The following is a 27,672-nucleotide window of genomic DNA, read 5'->3' as shown; positions in this document are numbered from 1 at the left end:
AGACTCTTCCATAGTTAATCCTGTTCTAGTTACTTCAACTAAAGCAATCTCCATAGTCCTAATTTCTGTATTCAACACATTTAACTCTGCTTTTAAATATAATTTCCCAAAATTATGACGTTACCACATCAATAAAAAAATATAAATTTGAAGAATGTAGCATTCTCAGTTGATGTTGCTTGAGAATCCTCAAACCTGAAGCAATTCGAGTATCATGGAGAAAACTGTGGCCTTCTAGAATTTACGAAGATAACTACAGTGATACACAAAAAGCAGAAATTCAAAACGTGCATAATTTGGTTAAAAATATAAATCCAAATATTGAAATTTTGCAAACAGATGTTATGGAATGGATTACAGGTAGAACCGAAAGTGAATTCAAAATCAAATCAGATGCTTAAATTATAAATATGACGCTACAGAATGAATTAGCAGACGATGATGACGATAAAGAATTCAAAGAAAAAAAAGTAAAACATGAAGAGGCAGTTGACAGTTTTAATATGTGTATAGAATGGGCTAATCAGAATGATATGCCATTCCACAAAGTTTTATTGCTAATGCAGCTCCGAGAAGAAGCATTCGAAAAAAGTTCAGCTTCCAAGAAGCAAAAGAAAATCAGTGACTGTTTTTACAGAGAAATTAAAAAAACACTTATGTGTGCTATTTTGTAAAACTTTGTTTTGTGTGTTGTGTGCAAGAAAGTGATATTTTTTACGCAAATTAAATTACATACTGAACTATGCAATTCTATTAAATCAAAATCCTCAACAATAAAGATATATACAAACTAAAGTTTTTACTAAAATAAACTTATATTACTTTTTAAGTTTTACATTACAGTAGATGAGCTTTTCTTTTCTTCTATGAGTTACTTCATTTATTTCCAGAATTAAATTGATGTACCACTAGAATCTGATAATTTTTGTCTTAAACACCAGTTATTGTTGTCTCTTGGGCGAAAATTCACTGATCCGAACTTTTCGCTAATCCGAACGAGCACGGTTTTTATTAGTTCAGATTACCGAGATACTACTGTATATCATTTTCTAGGTGAAATACAAATTTTTCCCAGTTTTCTGTGTCTCTTTCTAGTTTCTCTTATGGCATTACTCATCTTTTTTTATATTCAATTTCATTTTTTTTTTTTTTTTCAATTGTTTTTATTTCATTGCCTCATGTATGTTTAGTTGTATAAGACCCTGATCAGACCACACTTAGACTATTGTTCTCTGATTTGGTCCCCAGGATTTGAAGGGGATTGTACAGTTTCAGGACTGTATAATGTTAGTTGATCGGCTGAGAGAATGTGGATTGCAGAGTTTGGTGGATAGAAGGAGGAGAGGTGATATGATTGAGTGATTGAGACTTTTAAACTGTTTGGGAGGAGGTGGTTACAGGGTTGACACTGGGGAGTTGTTTTGCTTGGTTGAACAGCAGGAAGGAGTGATGACAAGGGGCCATCCCTGAAGTCAAAGGAAACCGTGAGCAAGAGGGTGAGGAGTGGTTTCTTTGCATAGAGGGTGGTTGAACCGTAGAATGCATTGCCTGATAGAGTGGTGAGAGTGTTTCCTAGGAAGGACCTCCCACGATGAGTCTTCTGACTCCTTGGAGGCCTAAATAATAATAATAATAATGTATGCATTTTTTATTTTGTATAGTATTTGTGTCCCTAGACTTTCGAATGCTGCTGTTGTAATAATTTCTTTCATATTATTTCACCCTTTTTTAGTCTTCATTTTCTTGTATTTTTTCTAAATAATTATTAATCTTCTGTTGGTATAAATTTCTTATACTTAAATTGTTGAGTAGTCTTACTTAGTAATCAGATTTTGTTTCTTTAGTTTATTTTTTTGTATTTTTTGTAACCAATTTGGCAGAAACCTCAATTTTGCCTGCACTAAATCTGAATCTGTTTCTAGCCCTATCTTCACTTTAACATCTAGGAAGAGGTTTACCACTTTTTCATTTGCAATAAAGTAGTCTGTTATTGATTTTTTTTGTCCTCTTGCATACAGGGGGTCCTCGACATGCGTCGTTTCGACTTTACAGCAAACGTCGCGGGTGAACTTGTTTGTGAGTGCGGCGGAAGAATACGCCATTACGTGGCATTTGTTTGGGAGAGGTGGCGTCGCTTAGGTCCTGGCATACGCTCTTTGGGTACCGTGTGCTTTGTTTACATCCACTCTGTCACTTCTGTGTTTGTGTTTTTTGTGACTTTTTACCCTTCAATATGGCTCCCAAACGTAAGGCAGACTCTTCCGATGGTGTCGAAGAAAAGGAAAGCCATTACATTAGAAGTGAAATTAGACATTATTAAAAGGGCAAAAAAGGGAGAAATGGCAACGAACATCGGCCGCGCATCGAAGTTAAATCGTACCACAGTCGGGACTATTATCAAGGATAAAGTTTGCATCTGTACCCTTGATAATGATGTCAGCTTGGTAGGTCATGACTTTTGGAAGGCGACGAAATGTGTGATGCTTACTCCACCTTTGCTGTGAGTTGCTCTTGTGTTGCACTACCATTGGGTAGGTAGCTCTCTCTCCTAAAGGTAATAGGTAATGCAACACAAGGCCAACTGCATATAATCAGTCATGACTTACAAGCCCGGAAATTGGGGCTGGTAGGTCATGACTGGGGAGTTGGGTGCCTTGGCCCCCCCCCAGTGTGTGTGTGTGTGTGTGTGTGTGTGTATATATATATATATATTTTTTTTTTTTCTTCTATTCTCCCTTTGAGATCTCCAGCTGTATTTAATTTTTTACATATTCTTTGTAACTGTAGAAGTCATCATTTTCTTTTCTTTTTCAGGAGCATTCCTCCAACATTTGTTAAATTTACTTTATTTAATTTTAATTGCACTTCCAATATTCTTTCATTCCAGTATGTATAATGAGTTATTTTTACTTTGATTTATGGATCCAAATCATTTTGCCAGCTTTTGCATATATACTGATATGATAGTTGTTTCTTTTTTTTTTTTTCCTTTACATTTCTTTTTTTGTTTCTGTGAGAACTGCAATTTCTATGTTTTCTTTGTTTAAAATTTTATCTAAAATTCTTGTTCTTTCTGTGCTATTCTTCTGTTTCATGTGGCATATTTCATGGGTTTTTTTTTCCCCCAAAATTTGTTAACCTTTTCCAATTTGCACTATTTTTCCATGTTTTCCATTAAGTTTATATTTCTTTGAGATTTGAAAGTAATGTGTGTGTTTCCCTATATCAAGTTACTAGCATGACGATCTTAGTGATGGGACTGCATACCTTTGCACAACTAGGCTTGCCTCTTTTAGCAAGTAGTAGAAACTACAATTTGAGATGAAAGAGTCGTCCTCTCGACCTTGAATTGCTCTAATAGCACTAAGTAGGAGAGAGTAGAGGAAAGAAGAGTAGAAGACCAGTCTACAAATATAATATATCAAGTGTATATTGTAGGAAGTATGAGAAGATCGGGTCTAGCTTGGATATCTCACTTTTGCCATGTCTGTACTCACGAATGTGAGCGCCTGAGAGAATAAATTTATATTTCATATAAATTTATTCAGCTGGCTACCAACCATACCAGTTTTGGTTATTCTGTTGTCCATTTCAGTAATTCTCAAACTTTTCAAATTATTAGCACACTTGACAGTACAAATTTCCATCGTGGCACACTTGTGTTCTTAATGCTGGACTCATGCATGCGCAACATTTATATTATTCATACATGACTCTAGGTCACACTCTCATACCACACAACCATAACCAATCATGTAAACTCAAACAGACAGTAGTGCTTGATGACCTAATCATTGTCATATTACTTGTGATCAATTGGTTGCACTTTAGTTTAACATTTGCAGCAAAATAAGCCAATGTTACATAAATATTAGGCTTGCAACAGTTTTTATACAAATGTATAAATAGGCAAATGTGCATTGTAATTTGGACAAAAATATTTTTTACCATCAAAATTTGGCAGCACACTTCTATCTTGTGGCACACCATTTGAGATGCACTGGGCCTATTTCCATATTTAATTTGTATATTTGCTAAAAACTCTGCCTAAATAGCAAAAATATTTAATTCTTCTATAGATTTTCCATTGAGAATTCAGTTGAAGCTTTCTATGTTCCTGCCTGATTTCATAGTTTTTATTGATAATTTTCATGCCATATTTTAATGTCATATTTATGACTTAAATATAGGCAGTATGTATTGCTCTGTATAATGTTCCATCTGTCCCATACAATTATAGCATTTTTTTTTACACCTTGCCACATGCTTTTTTTCCAGATCTACAAAACTTGAGTATTAATCCTTTTATATTCCAATAATTTCTCAACCATTTCTCTTAAAGTGAAAATCTGATCTGACAACCTCTGTTTGGCATGAACCCTGCTTGTTCTCAAAGTTTCTCTTTCACAATTTTTCCTAGCCTCTTAAGTATGCTTGCATAAATCTTATCTGGAATACCACTTAGTTGAAATATTTCCCTGTAATTCTCATTGTTTTATTTCCCTTTTTAACAAATAGGAACTATGAGAGCTCTGCTCCAGTCATATCTGGAATTTTGAATTATGTAGTGTAACCATTATAAAACTTCCATATTTGAGCATTTAATATAATCAGATATCATCAACTTCAACTGTCTTTCCACATTTCATCCTCATAAGACTCGTAATAGATTTTTTTCTATATCAAGTAATGATATATATATACTTCTGATTGCTCCCAAAATGTTCCCAACCATAACCCCTGAGGGACACTGCTATTCTAAAGAAGAGAAACATTTCTACTGAAGAATGTGAATGTATTATGTAAGACTTCAAGTCAAACAACAATTAACATAATTGATATTTATAGATTTTAATTTTATGCTTTTATACTAGGAAAAGTATTTCATATGCATAACATTTTGTGGCTGCATTGTGTACTGGCAGATTCATTAATTTATCAGCGTTGTAGTTATTTTCAGTTGTTATATGCACTATATACTTAAAATATTCAAATGCAGTATCAAGATGCACATGCACAAATTACATGTATTTTGATTGTAAGTTTAAGAAAGTGATATTTATTGCTGTTAATATCTGTTTTATGTATCTGGACTGAAAGATATACATCAGGAATAAAGATATGGAAGTAGTGCATATTGATACTTCCATTGAAAATAATTAAATATAAATATTCCAGTCATTCATAATCCTAAATACAAGTTGTGCTTGTCATGAAGTATTTTTTTGTTCAATATTTGGTGAACATCTAATAAATTCCAGAAAGTTTGCAGTGGTTAAGTTATATCATTGCCCATTCATGCGATAGTGTTCCTAAATAAACAGCTATGTTTTAATTACTATTATTTGGATAAATGTTCATTAGTATTCTAAATATTTTTCATCTCTTTCTAATGGTTTTTTTTATTAAGAAGATAATTGAAGACAAATCTGAAAACACACCTCAACTCAAGATCACTAGAATTAAAGATCGGTACTGTCAGCATAAGAAGCCTGAATGGCAAAGAAATGGAGCTAGCTGAGGAATTAGATAAGTACCAGATCGACATAATAGGGCAGACTGAAACAAAAAAGACAAAAACTGGTGAGATCTTTCTAGATACAAAATGTTATATTCAGGCAATGACAATCAAGGAAAAGGAGTAGACATAGTATTCAACACAAAATATGAAGCTAATCTTCTTGAATGGCAGGCAGTCTCAAGTAGAGTGATGTGGGCAAATATGAGAATGGGGAACTGGACAATGAGACTTATTTGTGGCTATGGTCTCACAGAAGGTTCTACTAAGGTAGAATGGAGGAATTTTTTGAGGCTTCAGAAAAAGCAACTGAAACAAAGAAAAAGGAAAAGTTGGTCCTTGTTGGGAATCTAAACAGCAGAGTAGGAAATGATTGTCAGACATACAAAAATATTTTGGGAAAATTTGGAAAAAAAGTGCAAAGCTAATAATAACAAATACCTGTTGGATTTCTGCTCAGGACATGGACTGGTTATTACTAACACCATGTTCCAACATAAAAATGTGCACAAATTCACATGGAGAGAAGAGGCAAGGAATAAGAGAAGTTTCATTGACTATGTTATTGTTGATAGTGATGTTTTCTCCTTGGTGCAGGACATGAGTGTACAGAGGATTTGAAATTGGAAGTGATCACTATTTAGTTTTGAGCAGGATAAAATTGAATTCATATTGAAAAGAATAACATGTAAGAAAGTTTTAAAGCGAATAAAAGTTGAGCAGCTCTGAGATGTGAACTGTAGACTAAAATACACAAAGATTATTGAAGAAAAAATGAGTTTGAGAACAGGAACCAAACTTTAGAGATTCAGTGGCAAGCCTTGAAGAAAACCTTGATTGATTCAGCCAGAGAGGTATGTGGTGAGGTTGTCTGCAAGGATAGAAAAATCAGAACTCCATGGTGGGTTAAAGAGGCAGTGAAGGAAAAGCAGAAAGCATATTAAAAGTTCCTGTCAAATAAATCAGCTTGTGCTCTTAGAGAATACAGAGACAAATGTAAGAAAGCTAAGCACTCTGTAAAACTAGCTAAACAAACATCATGGGAGGACTTTGGCAAGAACATAGAAAATAAATATCAAGAAGGTGGCAGAATATTCTGGAGGTTGTTGAAGAAGCTTAGAAATAGAGGAAAGAGTACTGTAAAAGGAGTTACAGATGATAAAGTTGACATGAAAACAGGAGAAAAAGATATCCTTGAAGTATGGAGTAATTACTTTGAAAAATTGCTAAATGAATCAAGCAGTGATAGCACAATGGTAAAAAACACTCAACAGGCATACAGTCAGGAATATATATCCATACTTGAAGTAGAAAAAGCCATCAAAGGCTTAAAATGTAGAAAGGCAGCAGGAGTAGATGATATTTGACCAGAAATGCTGAAGTATGGTGGTATAAAAGTCTTACAGTGGCTGCACTGCATAGTTCAGAATGCCTGGACAGAGTTACGAATTCCCAATGATTGGAGTAGAGCTCTAATAGTACCCATATATAAAAAGGGAAATAAAACTGAATGTGAGAATTACAGAGGTATTTCCCTACTGAGTGTTCCTGGTAAGATTCATGCAAGTATACTTGAGAAACGGTTGAGAAGGATTGTGGAAGAAAAGCTTGGTGAAGAACAAGCTGGATTCAGGTCAAATAGAGGCTGTCAGGATCAGATCTTCACTTTACGACAAATAGTGGAGAAATCATGGGAATATAACAGATCTCTATTTGAGTTTTGTCGATTTGGAAAAGGCATATGACAAGGTGCCAAGAGAGAAGCTATTCAATACACTACAGTTTTATGGTGTCAATGGGGCATTATATCAAGTAATACTTAGTCTTTATTTCAGTTGTAAGTCAGCAGTTAGAATTGAAGGAAGTACAGAAGATGGTTTAATATTAAATCTGGTGTGAGACAAGGATGTACATTATCACCCTTTGTTATTCATTATCTATATGGATCACATTATGAAGGAAAGTGGTATTAAACATAATATCAAAATTGGAGATGTTAATGTCAGCTTTTTGCTTTATGCAGATGATGTTATACTTCTAAATAAATCTGCTACAAGTCTGCAAGATTCTCTGACTAAATTGAATAACTATTGAAATAGATATGGTCTGAAGGTCACAATAAAAAGACAAAGACAATGAAAATAGGCAGAATCATTGAAAATATGATCTGTGTTCTGAATGGAGAACCTTTGAAATAAGAAAAATATTTCAGCTACTTAGGCCTGATTTTTAGTGAAGATAGTAAATTAAATATGGAAATAGACAACAGAATCAACAAAGCTGGTATGATAGGAAGTGAATTGAATAAATTCATATGGAATAAGTGAGAAATTAGTCAGAACACTAAATTAGCTATACACAAGACAGTGTTCAAACCAGTTTTAACTTATGGATCTGAGAGCTGGGTCAGAAGTAAAGCACTTGACCAAAGACTAGAGTCCGCCGATATGAGAATCCTGAGAAAGATTAAAGGTGTGATCAGATGGCATCAATGGCAATATCATATTAAAAACGAGGATATTAGGAAAGAACTTGACATTGTCAGCATCTAAGAATGTGTTAGCAGAGCTAATCTAAGGTGGTATGGTCACTTGAACAGAATGGGTGAGGAAAGATTAGCAAAACAAGTGTTCTCTGCCAGATTGGCAGGAAAATGACCCAGAGGAAGACTAAGATATAGGTGGATTGATACAAAGTGCCTTATATGATAGAAATATAAGATCTGGTAATCTTGGAGGCTTGACAAGTAACAGACTGATTTGGAGGAAAATTGTAGATAGGAAGTTAGTAATGTTATAATTTTTTTTATGTAGTACTATCATATCCTGTACACCCCTTGAGGGTACATGGCAGGAATTTGGTGATGAAGATAATTGGTCACAAATTTGTAGTGTATCAATGTAGCGTGCGTGGCTAGATGTGTGAAATAGGATTTAAATACACTTTTACAAGAGCTTTGTAGCTTAATAAGTACCCATTATTTGAAAAGATATGGACTCAAATCTTGTCTGAGGTAAAGAATCCATATAAATGCTTTTCAGTGTGTGGTGAGTTAGCCAGTCTCATACCAAAGTGACAGGTGTTTTTATTTATTTATTTATTTATTTTTGCCTCTTTAGAAATGTATATTTTTCATTCTGTAAGACAGGCAGACTGGATAGAGAATACATGTAGTTGACAGACAGGATATTGTGTAGATTGGATTAACAGTCCTATCACACCATTCATTAGGTTTTCATTAAGGCACTTTACCTGCAACAGTCATCGAACCTAACATTTAGGGGATGATGAAATGCAGTTGGTAATAATTTTGAGCCTCTCAGAGTGCATTGCACACAACAGTTTTTATTGAATCTTGAATTTGTTTAATATATAATTTGCTGACTTGTGAAACTTTTTTTGCATTTTATATGAGTAGATTTTAATATTTTAGGCCAGTTGCTGAATTGATGTCAAGTACTAAAAGTGAACAGAACATCATTATTCAAGGCAAGTAATCATACTTAAAATGTCTTTATTGATTGATTGATTTTTTGCATAAAATGAGAAAGACATGTAGGAAGGTTTGATGACTGTATGATATTATAGGCAATACCACATAGTCAGTTTTAATTTTATATGATATAGGCAGTACCACATATAAACAAAATATAAATGTGATGTTTTGCAGGACTTCAAACAAGCATCCTTGAAGTACAAACACTTCAGAATTCAGAAGCCCTACAATAAAATAATTGGAAAAACAGTTCAAACTGTATTGAAAAAGAAATGTCACAATGAGCCACTCTAATACTAAATATAATTTTGTCTTCAACACAAAGGCCAAAGATTATCTTAAAATAGCAGTCTTCCAAATTTTGGATAAATTAATGTAGCCATACTTGTAGAAAAGGAGTGCTTTATTGCTGATGCTAACTCTAAAAATAGTCTCTTGTACTTATAACTAATATGTAGTATGGTTTCTTCCATTTAATCGTGTATGAAGAAGTGTCCAATGTGTGGTTTACTACATTACTAAATCACTTAAGGAACTAGTTTGGAACTACCATCATTATGATGGTGCACAAATTCACATGGAGAGAAGATGATACAAGAAATAAGAAAAGCCTCATCATTGACTATGTGATGAGGCTTTTCTTATTTCTATAGCACTGTCTTCATGCAATGAGTTCAGGATATGAAAGTGTATCTGTTTTATCCTGCTCAAAACTAAATGGTGATCACTTTAATATTGTATTGAAAAGAAAACTGGATAAGAAAATTTTAAAAGGAATCAAAGTCGAGCTGCTTCCAGAGGTAGATTCAAATATACAAATGTTTTCCAAGAAAAAAATGAGAGAGTTCGAAGGAAAGAATCAAACTTGGGAGCTCATTGTCAAATTAATTCAACTAGGGAAGCATGTAGTGAATCTGCAAAGATAGAAAAATCAGCACTCCATGATAGTTAATGAGGCAGTCATGGAAAAGAAGAAAGCATGTTGAAAGTTTCTAGAAAGTAAATTAGCATGTATTCTGAGAAAAAACAGAGAAAAATTATAGAAAGCAAAATGTAAAATCATCTAAAGTCATGGGAAGACTTTGGTAATAATATAGAAAATAAATATTTGAGAGGGAACAAAATGTTAAGGAGTGTATTGAATAAGCTTAGAAATTAAGGAAAGTGTACTGAAAAAATGGAAGATGGGGAGATGATACAAGAAATGACAAAACAGTGGTAGAAAAATGCATTACAAACCTAAAATGTGGGAAGGGAAGGCAACTGTCATAGTGATTTCAACCAGAAATTCTCAAGTATAGAAGTATAAGTGTTACAGTGGCTACACTGCGTAATCACATGTTCTGGTCACTGAGTCGAATTTACAATGTTTTCACAGCATCCATCTGCAAAAAAGAGAAATAAACCTGAATGTGAGAATTAGAGGAACTTCTTACTGTGTTTCAGGCGAGAATTATGCAAGCATACTTGAGAAAAGGCTGAGATCAGATCAGAATTTCACTTTAAGACAAATAGTCTTTATTTTCTTTAATTCATAGTTGTCTGGAAAAAAGCATATGTTAAGGTACAAGAGAAGCTGTTCAAAATGCAATTATATCATTTCTTTTAAAAATGATTGGCTACATGAGTAATACATGTAATCAATGGTTAAATGAGTCATATAGTCAATATTTCATTTGTAAGTTAGCAGTGAGAATTGACTTTGGCTTTCATGGTGCAGCAACCAATCTACACTGCTTCACATTTCTGGCCATTTTCATTGCACACTGTCATGCAGTCTTCTCAAAACATTGAAATAAAAATGTTGGTTCACTGTCCAGGAGGAACAAAATCTTTGTGTACAATTCCATGCACATCATAAAAACAAATCAACATTGTCTTGACTTTTAATCGAACTTGATGTGCTTTCTTGGGTCTCAGTGAATTTGCATGTTTCCATTGGTTTGATGCTTGTTTTGTTTCTGGATCATAACCATAGCACCGACTCATTCCCACTCATAACTAATGAAAGAAAGTTCTGGTCATTAAGAACTTGCTCCCACAAATCGCAGCAAATATTCACATGATTTTTTTTTTTTATCCTCTGTGAGCAAATGAGGCACAAAATTAAGGGGACACTCATTTCATTTCCAAATCTTCTGTTAAAATTCACTGACATGAATTCCATGACTCTCATCTCTTCAGAAATTTGCTCAATGGTCTTTCGGCGATCTTCATTGATTGTCTGGCAAACCTTTTCAATGTTTTCATCATTTCAGCTTGTCGAAGATCAGCCAGATCGTGGTTGGTCTTCAACTGACGTCCCAATTTTTGAAACAGGAAAACTATTCATAGACCTGTGTTTTTACCTAAAGCATTGTCCTTAAATGCTTGTTGAAGCATAACAATAGTTTGAGCTGCAGTTTTACTCAAAAGAAAACAAAATTTCATGCACACTCTTTGTTCCTTGTGGTCAGCCAGAACAATGAACCATTTCACACAGGATGATACCACTTGCCAGACTGGTGCAGAAAACTGCACACTCACAATGCCTAGTGGCATCATCCATACTTAGGAAATGTCTGTGCACCAAGTTCAGATTCCCGTTATTTTTGGGTACCCCTCATATAATTAATTGATTTTAAAAAAAATTATAAACACTTAATGGCAATCACTTCCCAAAATTTTGAGTTAGGCATATAGTCTGTCTGATTAAGGTTCGGATGGTGCCATAGGACAATTAAAAAAAAATAGACAATCAGATTTAAACTTACTATAGTGTTGGATCTGGGTATAGTTCCAGTGAACACTGTTGAGTGTCTGGCATGAGAAGCAAGGCCTGAACCTTCAGATAACAAAAATTTTATATAATCTTGATGTTCTTTGATTTTAATAGTAGCAGAATGGCCAGTCTGTCCAAAGTAGCAAAAATGACAAGAACAGGGTATTTGATAAACACTAGGCAAAGATAGGGATGATAATGTATCTTTGAAAGGTGGTATACAAGTAATATCTGCAAAGGATCCTTGCTGTTCATTCAGATGTTCCTTTAAGGTAGGGTATGCTAATCCTTTTAACATCAGATTGCAATCTGTATCAAGGTCTTGTTATATCCATTAAGTAATAGAATAAGTTTTATTTTATTTAATTCTTCTGACAGAAGAGACTCAGAACAAAAAATTGAATGCTCAGTGTATAAGGTTTTTGATAATACCGTTTTTGTGAAGGATGATGTAAAGATGCATGGATATGTCTGCCTGTAAAGGATGACATCCTGTAAACAGAAAATTCAATATTACCAATAGCGAACTTGATGCAAGTATATAAGGAGTTAATTTATTTAGAAATGAAAGAAGTTCTGTTCGAAGAAGAACCAGATTGCAAAGATATCGTCCACAATGTAGCAAAATGTGAGATCGAAGAGAAATGGTGTTAGAAATCTATTCCTCTAAATTCTCCATAAAATAATCAGCCAAAGCAGATGATATAAATAAGACTGCTCATTGCAGTACTCTCTATCTGCTGAAATAATTTATTATGCCAAGTAAAATAACTGGCATTGATAGTAAACTTGATGATCATATCATCAATCCTTTCTTTCATGCTTACACTGTGATCAGAATACATTATGAAAAATTGATGATCATATCATCAATCCTTTCTTTCATGCTTGCACTGTGATTAGAATACATTATGAAAAATTATGGAGACAACTACCGAGTCAACGTTTTGACTTTCATATCAAGGTTATCATCTGGAGCATGCACATTATTATTAAGTGACACCTCCAGTGAGTCCAAAGACTCATCGAGGGAGAGTGTGCCAACACCATCGAACGATTGATCCCCTTCCATGACCAGCTATTAACCGTGCTAAAACTTGCTTAAGTTTTTGCGAGAGATTAATAGCAGAGGCTCTACCAGCCTTCGCTGGCCACACAAGCTGCACTACAATCTACATGGTTTGCTAAAGTTACTGATCAACTGTTATAACAATTATTGGCCTGACCTCTGGTAGAAAAAAAAAACTTTAATACATCAAAGCTAGAGTCTTATTATTATTAAGTTACAAAATTAAATTGGGCTGGGGAGCAACATGTTTATATATATATTAAAAAAAACTATGTAAGTATAGATATAAATTCCAACCAATAAAAGCTGAAAATTGCTTCAAGTATGCTAGAAACTAAGTAGGCTGAATATATGCCATCCAAATTCTTGGAATTAAACTAAAGTTTTGCTCTGACACAGTAGTTGTCTCCATAATTTTTCATAATGCATGATATCAACAATGAAATGTACTTGTAAATGTTGTAGAGTTTCTTGAAGTGGTATGATGGAAGTTTTTTCCCACTTGGTTATACTATGAATTATATATTTGGTTTAATCCTCTATCCAAGTGTAAGCAAATAAAGTTTGTGTCTGAAGTATAATCAGGACTGGGGCAGCTCGTGGTAAAGGTTTATGACTTCACATCACTTGCCTTAGTATCCCATAATGCAAAACACATCTCCTTGTGGACATGTATGATGCTATGCGTTAAGGGAAGGGTCACTGACTGGTTTTGACCTTTATTGAGGTCTCATCAGTGGGAGTCAGGCCCACAGGTGGTGATACCAAGGTGGAAGTAATGCAGAAGTCATATTTCCATATACGAGTTGCCCAAAGTTGTCGCACCTTATTATTAAAATTCTCTGGATTAGAGATAGTTGATGGAAGTTTTTCCCACTTGGGTGCTTAAGGGTCAAAGCTGTATAACTGAGAGGAGACCAAAACATAGCCTTTAAAGGTATGCGGAGAACCGACCAGGGCTTCTGACCTAATGTCCAATCCTCACCGTCTCGTGGTGCACCCTGTTGGATATTGCCAGCCTACCATCGTTGAACGAATGAGGATGGGCTGGCAATTAGGGACTTAGCTGACCAAATTGTATTCTTATTGGTTAAACCAAAATAAAAAATGATGGTACAACATGACAAAATTTCATGCCGGCAGGGGCGTCACCCGGTTAAAGAAGGCCCTCGTTGTTTTCGCCAGAGAACCAGGGCGAACAGCGAAAAGTCAGCTACTGGAACAAATCTGAAAACACACCCCAACTCAACATCACCAGAGTTAAAGATCGGTACTATCAACATAAGAAGCCTGAATGGCAAAGAAATGGAGCTAGCGGAGGAATTAGATAAGTACCAGATCGACATAATAGGGGTGACTGAAACAAAAAAGACAAAAACTGGTGAGATCTTTCTGAGCAATAAATACAAAATGTTATATTCAGGCAATGATAATCAAGGAAAATAAGGAGTAGCCATAGTATTCAACACAAAATACGAGGCTAATCCTCTTGAATGGCAGGCAGTCTCAAGTAGAGTGATGTGGGCAAATATGAGAATGGGGAACTGGACAATGAGACTTATTTGTGCCTATGGTCCCACAGAAGGTTCTACTAAGGTAGAAGGGGAGGAATTTTTTGATGCTTTAGAAAAAGAAACTGACACACTGAAAAAGGAAAAGTTGATCCTTGTTGCAGATCTAAATAGCAGAGTAGGAAGTGATTGTCAGACATACAAAAATATTTTGGGAAAATTTGGAAAAAAAGTGCAAAGCTAATAATAACAAACACCTGTTGGATTTCTGCTCAGGACATGGACTGGTTATTACTAACACCATGTTCCAACATAAAAATGTGCACAAATTCACATGGAGAGAAGAGGCAAGGAATAAGAGAAGTCTCATTGACTATGTTATTGTTGATAGTGATGTTTTCTCCTTGGTGCAGGACACGAGTATACAGAGGATTTGAAATTGGAAGTGATCACTATTTAGTTTTGAGCAGGATAAAATTGAATTTCATATTGAAAAGAATAACATGTAAGAAAGTTTTAAAGCGAATAAAAGTTGAGCAGCTCTCAGATGTGAACTGTAGACTAAAATACACAAAGATTATTGAAGAAAAAATAAAAGAGTTTGAGAACAGGAATCAAACCTTGGAGATTCAGTGGCAAGCCTTGAAGAAAGCCCTGATTGATTCAGCTAGAGGCATGTGGTGAAGTTGTCTGCAAGGATAGCAAAATTAGAACTCCATGGTGGACACAGGAAGTTAAACAGGCAGTGAAGGAAAAGAAGAAAGCATATCAAAAGTTCCTGGCAAATTAGTCAGCTTGTGCTCTTAGAGAATAAAAAAACAAATGCAAGAATGCTAAACACTGTGAAAACTAGCTAAACAAAAGTCATGGGAGCACTCTGGCAAGAGTATAGAAAATAAATATCAAGAAGGTGGCAAAATATTGTGGAGGTTGTTGAAGAAGCTTAGGAATGGAGGAAAGAGTGCTGTAAAAGGAGTTAGAGATGATAAAGGTGACATGAAAACAGGAGAAAAAGATATCCTTGAAGTATGGAGTAATTACTTTGAAAAACTGCTAAATAAAACAAGCAGTGATGACAGCACAGTGGTAAAAAACACTGACCAGGCATGCAGTCAGGAATACATATCCATACTTGAAGTAGAAAAAGCCATCAAAAGCTTAAAATGTGGAAAGGCAGCAGGAGTAGATGATATTCGACCAGAAATGCTGAAGTATGGTGGTATAAAAGTCTTACAGTGGCTGCACTGCATTGTTCAGAAAGCCTGGACAGAGGGACGAATTCCCGATGATTGGAGTAGAGCTCTCATAGTACCCATATATAAAATGGGAAATAAAACTGAATGTGAGAATTACAGAGGTATTTGCCTACTAAGTGTTCCTGGCAAGATCTATGCAAGTATACTTTAGAAACGATTGAGAAGAATTGTGGAAGAACAAGCTGGATTCCTGCCAAATAGAAGCTGTCAGGATCAGATCTTCACTTTACGACAAATAGTGGAGAAATCATGGGAATATAAGATCTCTATTTGAGTTTTGTCGATTTGGAAAAGGCATATGACAAGGTGCCAAGAGAGAAGCTATTCAATACACTACAGTTATATGGTGTTAATGGGGCATTATATCAAGCAATACTTGATAAAGGATTAAACCAAATATATAATTCGTAGCATAACCATCATCATCATCAAATTCCTGCCATGTACTCTCAAGCGGTGTATAGGATATGATAGTACCACATGAAAAAATTACATCATTACTAACTTCCTATCTACAATCTACAATTTTCCTCCAAATCAGTCTGTTTCTTGCCAAGACTTCAACATTATCAGATCTTATATTTCTATCGTCTAAGGCACTTTGTACCGTATCAATCCACCTATATCTTGGTCTTCCTCTGGGTCGTTTTCCTGCCAACCTGGCACAGAACACTTGTTACAACTCAAATGAAGAATACTTAGTCTTTATTTGAGTTGTAAGTCAGCAGTTAGAATTGAAGGAAATACAGGAGATGGTTTAATGTTAAATCTGGTGTGAGACAAGGATGTACATTATACCCTCTGTTATTCATTATCTATATGGATTACATATTGAAGGAAAGTGGTATTAAACATGATATCAAAATTGGAGATGTTAATGTCAGCTCTTTGCTTTATGCTAATGATGTTATACTTCTAAATAAATCCGCTACAAGTCTGCAAGATTCTCTGTCTGAAATGAATAACTTTTGTAATAGATATGGTATGAAGGTCAGCAATAAAAAGACAAAAACAATGAAAATAGGCATAATCATTGAAAATGTCAGCTGTGTTGTGAATGGAGAACCTGTGGAACAAGTAAAACATTTCAGCTACTTAGGCACGATTTTTAGTGAAGATGGTAAATTAAATATGGAAATAGACAACAGAATCAGCAAAGCTGGTATGGTGGGAAGTCAATTGAATAAATTCATATGGAATAAGAGAGAAATTAGTCGGAACACTAAATTAGCTGTATACAAGACAGTGTTCAAACCAGTTTTAACTTATGTATCTGAGAGCTGGGTCAGAAGTAAAACACTTGACCAAAGACTATATACTGCAGCTATGAGAGTCATGAGAAAGATTATAGGCGTGAACAGATGGCATCAATGGCAATATCATATTAAAAACGAGGATATTAGGAAAGAACTTGACATTGTCAGCATCTAGGAATGCGTTAGCAGAGCTAATCTCAGGTGGTGTTACACCTGATATCTTGAGAGTATAGAATTCTCAGCTATCATGGTGTAACATGAAGAATAAATAAAATAAATTAGAACCCTGCATAAAAGATAATAGTTGAATTAATTAAAAGAAAAAGAAAGATTCTTGCATCCAATAAAATATATAAAATATAAAGGGTTTTGTTAAACTAACTAACAAAAGAAAGAAAATATTAATATCGTGATATGATTTAAATGAGAAAAGTTAAGTAAATAAGACAGAAAAGGATTAGTCATAAGAGATGGTATGTGAGAGGCTAGAGATTAAGTTAAGTAAATTCATAGAAAAATTTTTGAAATGGGATTAAATTAGAGGCTAGCAAAAGAAAACAACAGACTATCACTCAGGGCCGATTCCCGGATTGAGACATCGTTACGGGCTTGCCGATCAAAGGACGTTTGGCAGAAAAACGCCACTGTAATTGGTTGGTGAAGTAAAAACAAGTAGGGGCAGAGAAAAGAAGTTAGAAAAAGTGCCATTAGGAGAACAAGTATAAAAGGGTTGGAAACCCCACCCACGAGGCTTTTTCTTGGTTTTGGTTTTGATTCTGTTCCAGGAGAGACCTTCGCACGCTCTTTCGTAGGGATTTCACGGTGATTTCCTGAATGGCGAGATTGGAGTTATATCTCCGACGCCACAACACGGAAACAAAAGTGAGCGGAATTTCGGTTCCGTAATTCCTATGTGAGAAGCGAAGAATGCCATAAAGTCGAGGAAAAGGAAACATATGCTTTGTGTTTTGACTTCAGTGACAACTACGAGAAGGGGAAAGAAGTAAAGAAATCGATGACCATGTGGCGAGTTGCACAGCCGATATATAGATGATTCAGAGTGTGTTTGGAGTTACGAAAAGTTAAGCCAGCGTAAGCCTAGTTCAATTCCAAAAAGAACGTAGGAGAAGCAGATTATCGGTGAGGTTATATCAGGATAATTCAATCAGAAGAAGGTAGAGATCCATATGAAAATCCCAAGAAAGAAAGGTACTGTAAAATATCTCTAATGTTAACTAAAAATGTGTCTGTGATAAGTATCATTATTCTAATACGGAACTGTTAAAGTGACCAAGGAAAATTTATATTAGGACTTTAGTATCTGACAGAATATATTAAAAGTAAGCTGGCCAGTGTTAATGTTATGTGAATAATTAAGTGTCCTGAGAATTTTGCATGTCTATTGTGATGTAGTGGAAAGTTAAAATGTCATAGTTGTGTGTTAGTGCAAAAAAATGGTTTAGTTAGTCTACTTAAGTTTGAATAGTTAAATAGTGTGAATTAATCTTATTTGTCCATGTCAAATGAATTTAGATGTTGAATGTGTATGGCGGCATGATCGTAATACTAGTTATGTGTTAGTGCAATAAATGGTTTAGTTAATCCACTTAAGTTTGAATAGTTGAATAGTGTGAAATAATCTTATTTGTCCATGTCAAGTGAATTTATGTGTTGACTTGTTATGGCGGCATGATCATAATACTCATTATAGGATCATAGCCTAATTACTTGTAGTATGCTAATGTTAGTTTGTAAGTATTTAGTTTAGCATAAAATTGAGTAATCATAAAAAAAATTGAATTGTACCATGTTAGGGAATTTAATAAACCTTTGTTCAATGATAAAAGAGTTGTCTGAGATTGCTGTCCAATGTACCACTTGAAAAATTACGAACCTAATCATGCAGGAAATTAATGTTAAGAAACGAGATAAAGTGTCACGACTGCAACATAGTTGCACTTTCAGACATATTTGAGTTCTTTCTCCTTGTTTATAATATCTTATATAATATCTTATATCTTAAACTAAATATCCTAAAAGGTGCAGTATAAATACAAATATTAGGGGTACTAAGGGGAGAAATAACTTAGGTATGAGTAAAAAATAATTTGGTGATATCTCGTGCGTAGATAATAGAAGAACATAGATAAGTGGAAATTATAAAATAGAATAAAAATCATAAAATGGGACGCAACAGTGGTATGGTCACTTAAATAGAATGGGAGAGGAAAGATTAGCAAAACAAGTGTTCTCTGCTAGATTGTCAGGAAAACGACCCAGAGGAAGAACAAGATATAGGTGGATTGATACGGTACAAAGTGCCTTAGACGATAGAAATATAAGATCTGATAATGTTGGAGTCTTGACAAGTAACAGACTGATTTGGAGGAAAATTGTAGATAGGAAGTTAGTAATGATGTAATTTTTTCATGTGGTACTATCATATCCTGTACACCCCTTGAGGGTACATGGCAGGAATTTGATGATGGTTATGCTACAAATTATATATTTGGTTTAATCCGTTATCCAAGTGTAAGTAAACAAATTTTGCTGCTGAAGTAATTTCAGGACTGGGGCAACTCGCGGCAAAAGTGGTATGACTTCTCATCACTTGTCTTCCATTGCATCCCATAATGCAATGCACATCTCCTTGCAGACGTATAATGCTATGCATTAAGGTAAGCATCACCACCTCTCGGTCTGGCTCCCACTGATGAGACCTCAAAAGTCGAAACCAGTCTGGGTAGTGACCCTTTCCTTAATACATAGTATTATACATGTCCGCAAGGATATGTGGTTTGCATTATGGGATACTAAGGCAAGTGATGAGAAGTCGTACCACCTTTGCCACGAGTTGCCCCATTCCTGAAATTAATTCAGCCACAAAATTTGTTTGCTTAAATTTGGATAAAGAGTTAAACCGAATATATAATTTGAAGTGGTATATTTGTAAAAGTGAAACTACAAAGGAAACCATAATTTCTGACTCTTGAAAATGAAGAGCTTTAATTTTTTTCTTTGAAAAAAACAACTATTTTTTGATATAAGAGATGATTTTCTAGTCAAGTTTCATAGATGATTTGAAAGATACTTTGCTAAATAATCAGTAGGAGTTCCTATGCAATCAACTGTTGGACGTAGTGGATAACCAGATTTGCGTACCTTAAGAAGGCCATAAATACGTTTGTGACAAGCATAATGAATCTACAACTTTTTAGTACTGTTAGTATCTAAAGAATGTTTGTTCTGACAATTTTTTCAGTTTGTTGAGCTGGCTTTGTGTAGGATCTCCATCATTTATACTAAAACTGAATCTATCCTGCAGTAAAACATTAAGTTTTGTGATTGTAGTCAGTATTCGTGAGTATTGTTGCATTTCCTTTGTCAGATTTTGTTATTGCAGTGTTATTATTTTGGCTTAAAGATTAGAGAGCTTGTAATTAAGGTAAAGAAGTATTCAGAGGAGGTTTAGCTTTATACAAAATCTGTGCAATCTCAAACCTTAGCTTGTTAGTGTCATCTGTATGTAATTCCATAATGCCTTTTTTTAAAATACCTACCATAAAGTCTAAACGAGGCAAATGTGGAGGTTTTACTGCAAAATCTGGACATTTTGACAATATACTTAATTCATCGTTGCTAAAAGAACAGTAAGTTAAATTTATTACCCAATTTTCATGGAAAGAGCTGGATGGTTGCTGAATGAACCGACACTTCTTTGTTCTAATAATTTAAACTTATATTTCAACTTCTGTTTATAGTTTAAGTGAGACATCTGGCTGAAGTAAAAGAAATTCTACTGATTAAATCAAAATGCTCAGGACTAAGATTATTCTTCTGTCTGTGATCATTGGTTAATGCCAGGCTTAGATGTTTGTTGTCCAAATAATAATAGTAAAAGTGGTATAACTAAGTATCCCATAAACTTACTTGTAATTAACCATTTTTACCCATTTGTTATTTTATTATAGACATTATTGTACAATTTTATTATAGATAGTAATAATAAAGAAAAAGAAATTAATCAGATTGATCAGCAATTCAAAGAACAGAAACCAAAAAAAGTTGAACTCCCCACAAATCCAGCTATCAAAGTTGAAGGAAAGGACCAGGTAGGTATATTTTATTAAATATTTACATTAATTATTAATATTAATAATTGAAATGTGCTAATTTTGAAGATATAAAATTATTGTTTTTTGTTTTATTCTTTTTTATTAATTTGGTTCACTGTCTGCTATTTAGAATGTGAAATATATCAGATGGTAGAAAGGCCAGTTTTTTCCCTTCTTTTTTTTTTTGATCAGAGATATTGTTATGATATGGATTTTTCATCATCAAATTCCTGGTATATACCCACAAAGAGTGTTCAGGATATTATGATAGTGCTATATGAAAAGTTTAAATCATTATTAATTTCTTATCAAAATTTTTCCTCCAAACTAGTCTGTTATTTGTCAGATTTGCTGGATCAATTCACCTGAAACAAGACACTCACGTTTTCCATCTTCCAAAACAGATAAATTGTCCAGAGAACACAGACAGTTAGCAAACATAATGTATTGAACTCTTGAATGGCTGTAATTTGAAATGTCCACCTTCACTCTTGCTGGTATATATGCTTGAAGGCATTAAAGCTTCTCATTTTTTGCTTCTCAACTGCTTGACTACTTCTCCTTCTAGCTGTTCAAATTTACTGTTGCTCACTTTGTAGGTGATTGTGGGTAAACCTCTAAAGTCATTGACAATCTTATGGCAACAACCATTCAAAACTTGAAGACTTGACAGAATTCACACAGAATTTGCATCATCTCAAAGGCATTCTGATAATGCAAAATATGCAAAACATAAGTCTTCCAGAATTGCGTTTTATTCTTTATACATTGATTTGCATTTAATGCTTACCTGCATAATCCTACCACTTTTCCACAAGTCGTAGAATTGTTTAGTTTGCAGGCATGTGTTATTGAAAAAGAACAAGTCTAAAATGTAACTTTTGAAGTATGAAATGTAAAATGGTGCTAAGAACTTAATTTCTAGCACAAATAAGTTCTGCAACACTAGTTATGTAGGTTTTTTTAATGAAATGCCACATTGCTAGCAGGTTTTTCAAAACACGTGGATTTTTGGCACTATACACTTCCAAGCAGGCAAAAAATTTTTTTCTATATTTTAAAACTTCTGCAAGTTCATATCTTTCAACAGATTTTAAGATGTTCTGAAATTGTATATACTGTATTTTCATTTTCAGCATCACTTCACCTTGAAATTTCACATTTTGCAGATTATAGGCAACTGAAATCTGTATATCTAATCTGTTCTTGCAATGAATGCCCACTTTTCCTTTCTTTTCAGTTGTGTATTCATTTCAATTCAACATTTTCCCCTATGTTTTTTCTTCTGTGATTTATTTATGTTTACCGTTTTGTTTATGCAGCCACCAAGTAGATACTCAACTTTGTATTAAAAATCACTAAATATACTTTTGAACTTTCAGTAGTAGGTTTTTGTGCATTTTTGGATAGCTTTCTCATATTTCATAATTATATTGCTGGCAGTCACCCTAGAATTAGCATATAAATGTGATTTCTGTTTTATCAAATAATGTAATAAATTTCTGCACTCTATTGCTGTTATTGTATAAGGCTCTTCTGATGCCATTGCAAACAAATTTAAGAGAAAGGGGGGGGGCAATATTTTTTGTGACTCCCACCCACATAAGGTACACCTATAGCTACATTAGTACCTTGAGTCGGCTGATGTTTATTTTATTTCTTTACATATGTATGTATGTATATTATTATTTTACACCTCCATGGAGTCCAAAGACTCATCGAGGGAGGGCACCTGCTCTACAGCTGTCTCCACCTGATCCATCAATTGACCACAACTACACCAGCGCCATCTACCGCCGACCACCACTAGTATTTCCAAAGACAATTGCAAACATCCATGCTCAAGGCAGGATTCGAACCTGCAGCCTTTTGGGTGAAGAGCGGATATGCTAACCACTCGGCCAGCCAGGCTGACAATTATTATATTATATATAGAATAGAAGCTGTAATATATTATAGCTTCTATTCACTCAGCTTGTAAACATTTTAAAAAATAATTATACTGACTAGGAACACCAAGAAAGGTATGATATGGTAAGGTATCACCAAAACTGGCAAAAATTATGAAGAAATTTAACATTAAAACTTCGTTCTTTCCCGAGTCAACCCAAACAAAAACACAACCAACTTCAGTTTCCAGGAGTTTACAAAATCATCTGCAGCTGCAGTAAACCTTATTATGGAAAAACCAATAAGTCTGTCTCACTACATCTTGAAGAACATCAACTTGACATCTCTTACAAGAGAACCCGGGCAAGCGCCCCTCTCCAGTCATGTTCTTTTCTCTGCTAACTCCAATCTAGAAGAGCGCCAACATCCGATAGACTCGAATCTTATGACCACTATCTATAAATGCGGTGATGAACTAGAGAGACACATCTTAGAATCAAAGGAAATGGTTCTGGACCCATCACACATGAACAATAATTTAAGCTACAGCTTACCTGACTCTCACAGTGCAGCGATTCAGTTCTGGCACTCTCGAGTCAGTGGCCACTTACTTATGCTTCACGCTAGACCTGCCATGCAGACACCAGTTCAAATTCGACTGTTGCTATTCCCAATATGTTTATATGAGAAGTCCATGTTTTTTAACTTATTTTTTCCATTTTTTTTTTTGTAATTATTCACACACCTGAAGAAGTCGGCGTTCCTACGAAACTGCTATATTCTGTCAAAAGATTTAACAAAATCCAAAAGTATTTTATTAAAGTTTTTATCATACCTTTCTCGGTGTTCCAAGTCAATATAATTATTTTTTAAAATGTGTGTGTGTGTGTGTGTGTGTGTATTACATAATCCTGAAACTCTCCTCTAACGACCAAACATGGAACTTTTCAAGCTACTTCAGATCTTTAATAAGCAGAATGGCAGTCTCGCACTGAGCAATGAAATTCACTTCTCACCTAAATATATTTACAAACGTGTTCATAAGGCAGAATTTGAACTTGCTACCTGTTAGCCAGAGAAGTGCACTATCCATCGGCCAACCAGGTCCAACACTAATTGCATACCACCACAAATAAAGTATAGTGTAACTAGGTACATTACCCTCCCCTCCAAAAAAAAAAAATAGTAGTATTGCTGGTATAAGCATAACATCTGTTGTAGGAAGAAATACCCAGTACTGTACTGGTGTTGCACCCAACTGAGGAGTGGTCAACTTCACAGTTTTAAGAAAAGTGATGTAAGAGTTATTCTTGGGGATTTGAATCCAAGGTTGGAACTGATTCATTTACTGGGCAGGAGTAATAGGACTGTTTGAATTGGCAATTGCAGTGACAGTGATGAGAGTTTCCTCCAGTTATAAAAGCTACATAGACCAAAAATAACAACACCTATTTCAAGCATAAGGATATTTACAGGTACACAAGTATCACTTGATGGTATCCACAAGAACATGATTATGTCCTAATTAATAGTAAATGGGCATGTTCTGTGCCGAACATTAAAACATAACGGAGATAGGATCTGACCACTACCTTGTTAAGAGCACATTGCAGTTGAAACTTCAAAAATGTATACCAACACCTGCCACTGTCTCTTTTAACACTGAAGCATTGGGCAGCTGATGTTGCTAGAATTTACCAGGATGACTTGCTCAGGTGTTATGAAAAGCTAGCCTACAAGATTGTAATGTAGAAAGTATGTGGGATTGACTTTAAGAAAGATGTGCTTAAAACAAGCAAATTTATTTTAAGGGTTAAAGAGAAGCAAAAGCAGAATTATTTGAGCAAGGAGGCAATGAAGAGAATGTAGTAATTGCTGTAAGAAGAGAATGTAGGAAGAGGGTGGAGAAGCATTCAAATAATGAGAAATACATTATAAGACATCAAATAATAAGAAAAAATAAATAAATACAAAGATAGAGAAATAAGTAAAAGCAATTGAAAATAAATAAAAACTCCTGATTAAACAGGTGGCTGAAAATGGAGGTAGAGAGAATAATCATAAAGGACTATATGAAGTTATTAATAAGATATGTAGGAAGAAGAATGGATCGAAGTCATTAAAAGATAAACATAAGAACACAATTGAAGGTCAGAATGCCATCATGGCAAGGTGGACAAGTATTTTGATGATCTTGTTAACAATATTCAGTCTTGGGATCCAATTATTCCTAGTGAACAGATAAATTCCACTTCCCAATTTGATATCAGTCCATTTACACTCTGAGATTAGATTGGATATGATGAGAATGCAAAAATACTAAAAGGAGATAGGAAGAGTAGTATAGTGACTTGGCCAACCGATATCCTGAACGTTTTCTGTTAAAGAGGTAAAGTTCCTAGAGACTTCACTACAAGTATAATAGTGACCTTTTTTTAAGAGAGAAAATTGCATAGTGTCACGATTATAAGGGAATCAGTTTCTTGTATGCCATTGTGTGATATTGCAGAGGACCTTATATGATCTTAGGTAAGGTCCTTTGCATTATCATGCTCAGCAGAATAAAGGACTCAGTTGACAAGCAACTTAGAGATGAGCAAGGGGGCGTGGGATTCAGAAAAGAAAGAAGCTGCATAGACCAAATGTTTTCACTGAGACTAAATCTTGAGAAATGTTTAGAATTTTAGAAACCTGTGATCATATGTTTTGTTTATTACTTCAAAAACGCCTTTGAAGCTTTTTTTGAAGTAAACAAAATAAATTTTGCCTATCAGTTGATAGGCAAAATTTTTGGAAGATTATAAGATTTTTATGGAATACCTGACAACAATATTATGACTACTCTATACGATTACAGTGAAATTTGTGTTAAAGTTAATAAAGTATATAGTGAATGGCTTAAAATAACTAGAGTAAGATGTGGGTATGCTCTGTCACCTTTTCTATTCAGTCTTGAATTTGATTTTGTGACAAGACTGCAAGGGAAGAATTTTGGATTGAAGTGATTTAACAATTTTAGAATATCTGATCTGAATTGTGCTGATAATTTGTCCTAATTTACAAATAATTTGGAAGAAATAAATTCCTTTAATGCAGTTGATGATGCTGGGAGTCAGCCTACATTTAATTATCAATATTGAGAAAACAAAGGTAATGAAAACAGGTGATAAAGATGAGTCCTCTGTCTTAAAGGATGTACTATCGAATAAATCTCTCACTTCAGTTATCTTGGTAGCTATGTAACTGGTATTGATGAATTGAGGAATGAAGTGGATAGAAGATTAAGGATGACTTCAGGAGTAATCAAAAAGTTATGGAGAATTTGGAAAGACAGCAAAATATCAATAAAATCTACAAGAAGCAAGTTTTCTCTCTGTTTTGTGTTATGGAACTGAGACATGGACATTGGGTATGAGCGATAATCAGAAACTTGGTGCTTTTGATCAATGGTTTATAAGGAGTATTTTGGGAGTAACATGGTTTGACTTTGTGAATAATGATGAGATATGGCAGCGACCTCTCAGTACTATCTTATGTAAGGAAAAAGATGAGAATGGGAAGACCGGTTCAGCCATTTTGTCAGAATACAGGACATTTGGTTGGTCAACACAATTATGTTGAGTGATCTAGAGATATTATGAAAAGAGGTAGGTCCCAAATGAGATGGATTGACAATAGCAAACAAGACCTAAACAGAATAGGTATTTAGTGACATTAAGCAGCAGTGTGCTCAATACAGACACATCTGGAGTAGGAAGATTGAAGCATGAGGACATGTGCATATAGTAAATAGAGGCATCAGAATCAAAAATCTGTATAGTAGCATCCCCCTGTTTTACATACTTTGCTTCCCCTTTTCATCTCTGCTTTGCTTATTACTTTAATGGAATTAGGACTTGTCTGTTTTGTTTGTGTGCTTTTACATTTTTTTCCCCATTTCCTTTTTAATTATTTTGCCATGATGTTTTCTACTGTTACAAAGAGCATAATAAAAAGTTCCACCTTTCAAAACGAGGTGAAGTAATCTTGGTTCAAAAAAATTAGTGCTAATGATATCTACAATGCTGATGAAACTAAGCTATTTTATCCTGCCATTTGATGGTTCCCTGTGTTATGAAATGCTACATTGTTTGTATCAAACAAAAAAGAGCAGTGGTTTGTGTAATAGTATTATGGTATTCAGATATGTCAGGAACTGGTAAATGAAAGCTGTTAGTTATTGGAAAAAGGGCCTTTATGCGTTAAAGGGATTAGAATGGAAGTTTACTAGTTCAGTACTGTACCAACAAAATTGCATGGATGATATCTGATTTTTTTTAAGAATTGGCTTATGAGTTAGGACAGAATCACAATGGAAATCAAAAACATTTTGCTGGTTCTTAACAGTTGCTAAGGAGTCGGTGCAAAACTTAAATCTTTTACAAGCAATACCATTTATGTCCAATAGTTAGCGAGGAATAAGTAACAAGACCATCCATTCACAATTTTTTTTTTCACTGCGATTTTAAGTACAGTCATCCCTCGACTTACATCCTTTCAAAGATACATCCGTGATCCCATAAGGGAATAAATAACCTTTTTGGCTATACTTTCGAACAAGATGCAAGAGAGCGTAAGGTAAAGCATGCACAGTGGCAACAGTGCTTTTAGCGGCAGCCTCAGTCGGCATGTGTCCTCAACAGTTCCTCTGTTGATTTTGTGTTTGAGAAATAGGCTATTTGTGTATTTATCATTAAATATTTTGCAATGTTTTGTGCAACATGGACCCTACAGGCACAATAAAAAAACCTAGTGAAGAAT

General features: G+C 34.5%; 1 protein-coding gene across 1 annotated transcript in view; it reads left to right on the top strand.

Annotated features, from left to right (window-relative positions):
- LOC150107715 (uncharacterized) overlaps window positions 1-27,672 on the top strand; it is a 74,923-nt gene that overhangs the window by 31,137 nt on the left and 16,114 nt on the right. The window contains exons 4-5 of the mRNA XM_090391485.1: window positions 8,952-9,007; window positions 20,864-20,979. Coding sequence (XP_090247611.1) covers window positions 8,952-9,007; window positions 20,864-20,979 — 172 coding nt within the window. The remainder of the gene's footprint in view (window positions 1-8,951; window positions 9,008-20,863; window positions 20,980-27,672) is intronic.

The sequence above is a fragment of the Typopeltis vanoorti genome, chromosome 4 (genome assembly GCF_054136105.1).
Source record: "Typopeltis vanoorti isolate ZY-2024b chromosome 4, IOZ_Tvanoo_1.0, whole genome shotgun sequence".
NCBI classification, from domain to species: Eukaryota; Metazoa; Arthropoda; class Arachnida; order Uropygi; family Thelyphonidae; genus Typopeltis; species Typopeltis vanoorti.
Note: the sequence above shows the minus strand (reverse complement) of the source record. Positions and strands in the feature narration are given on the sequence as shown.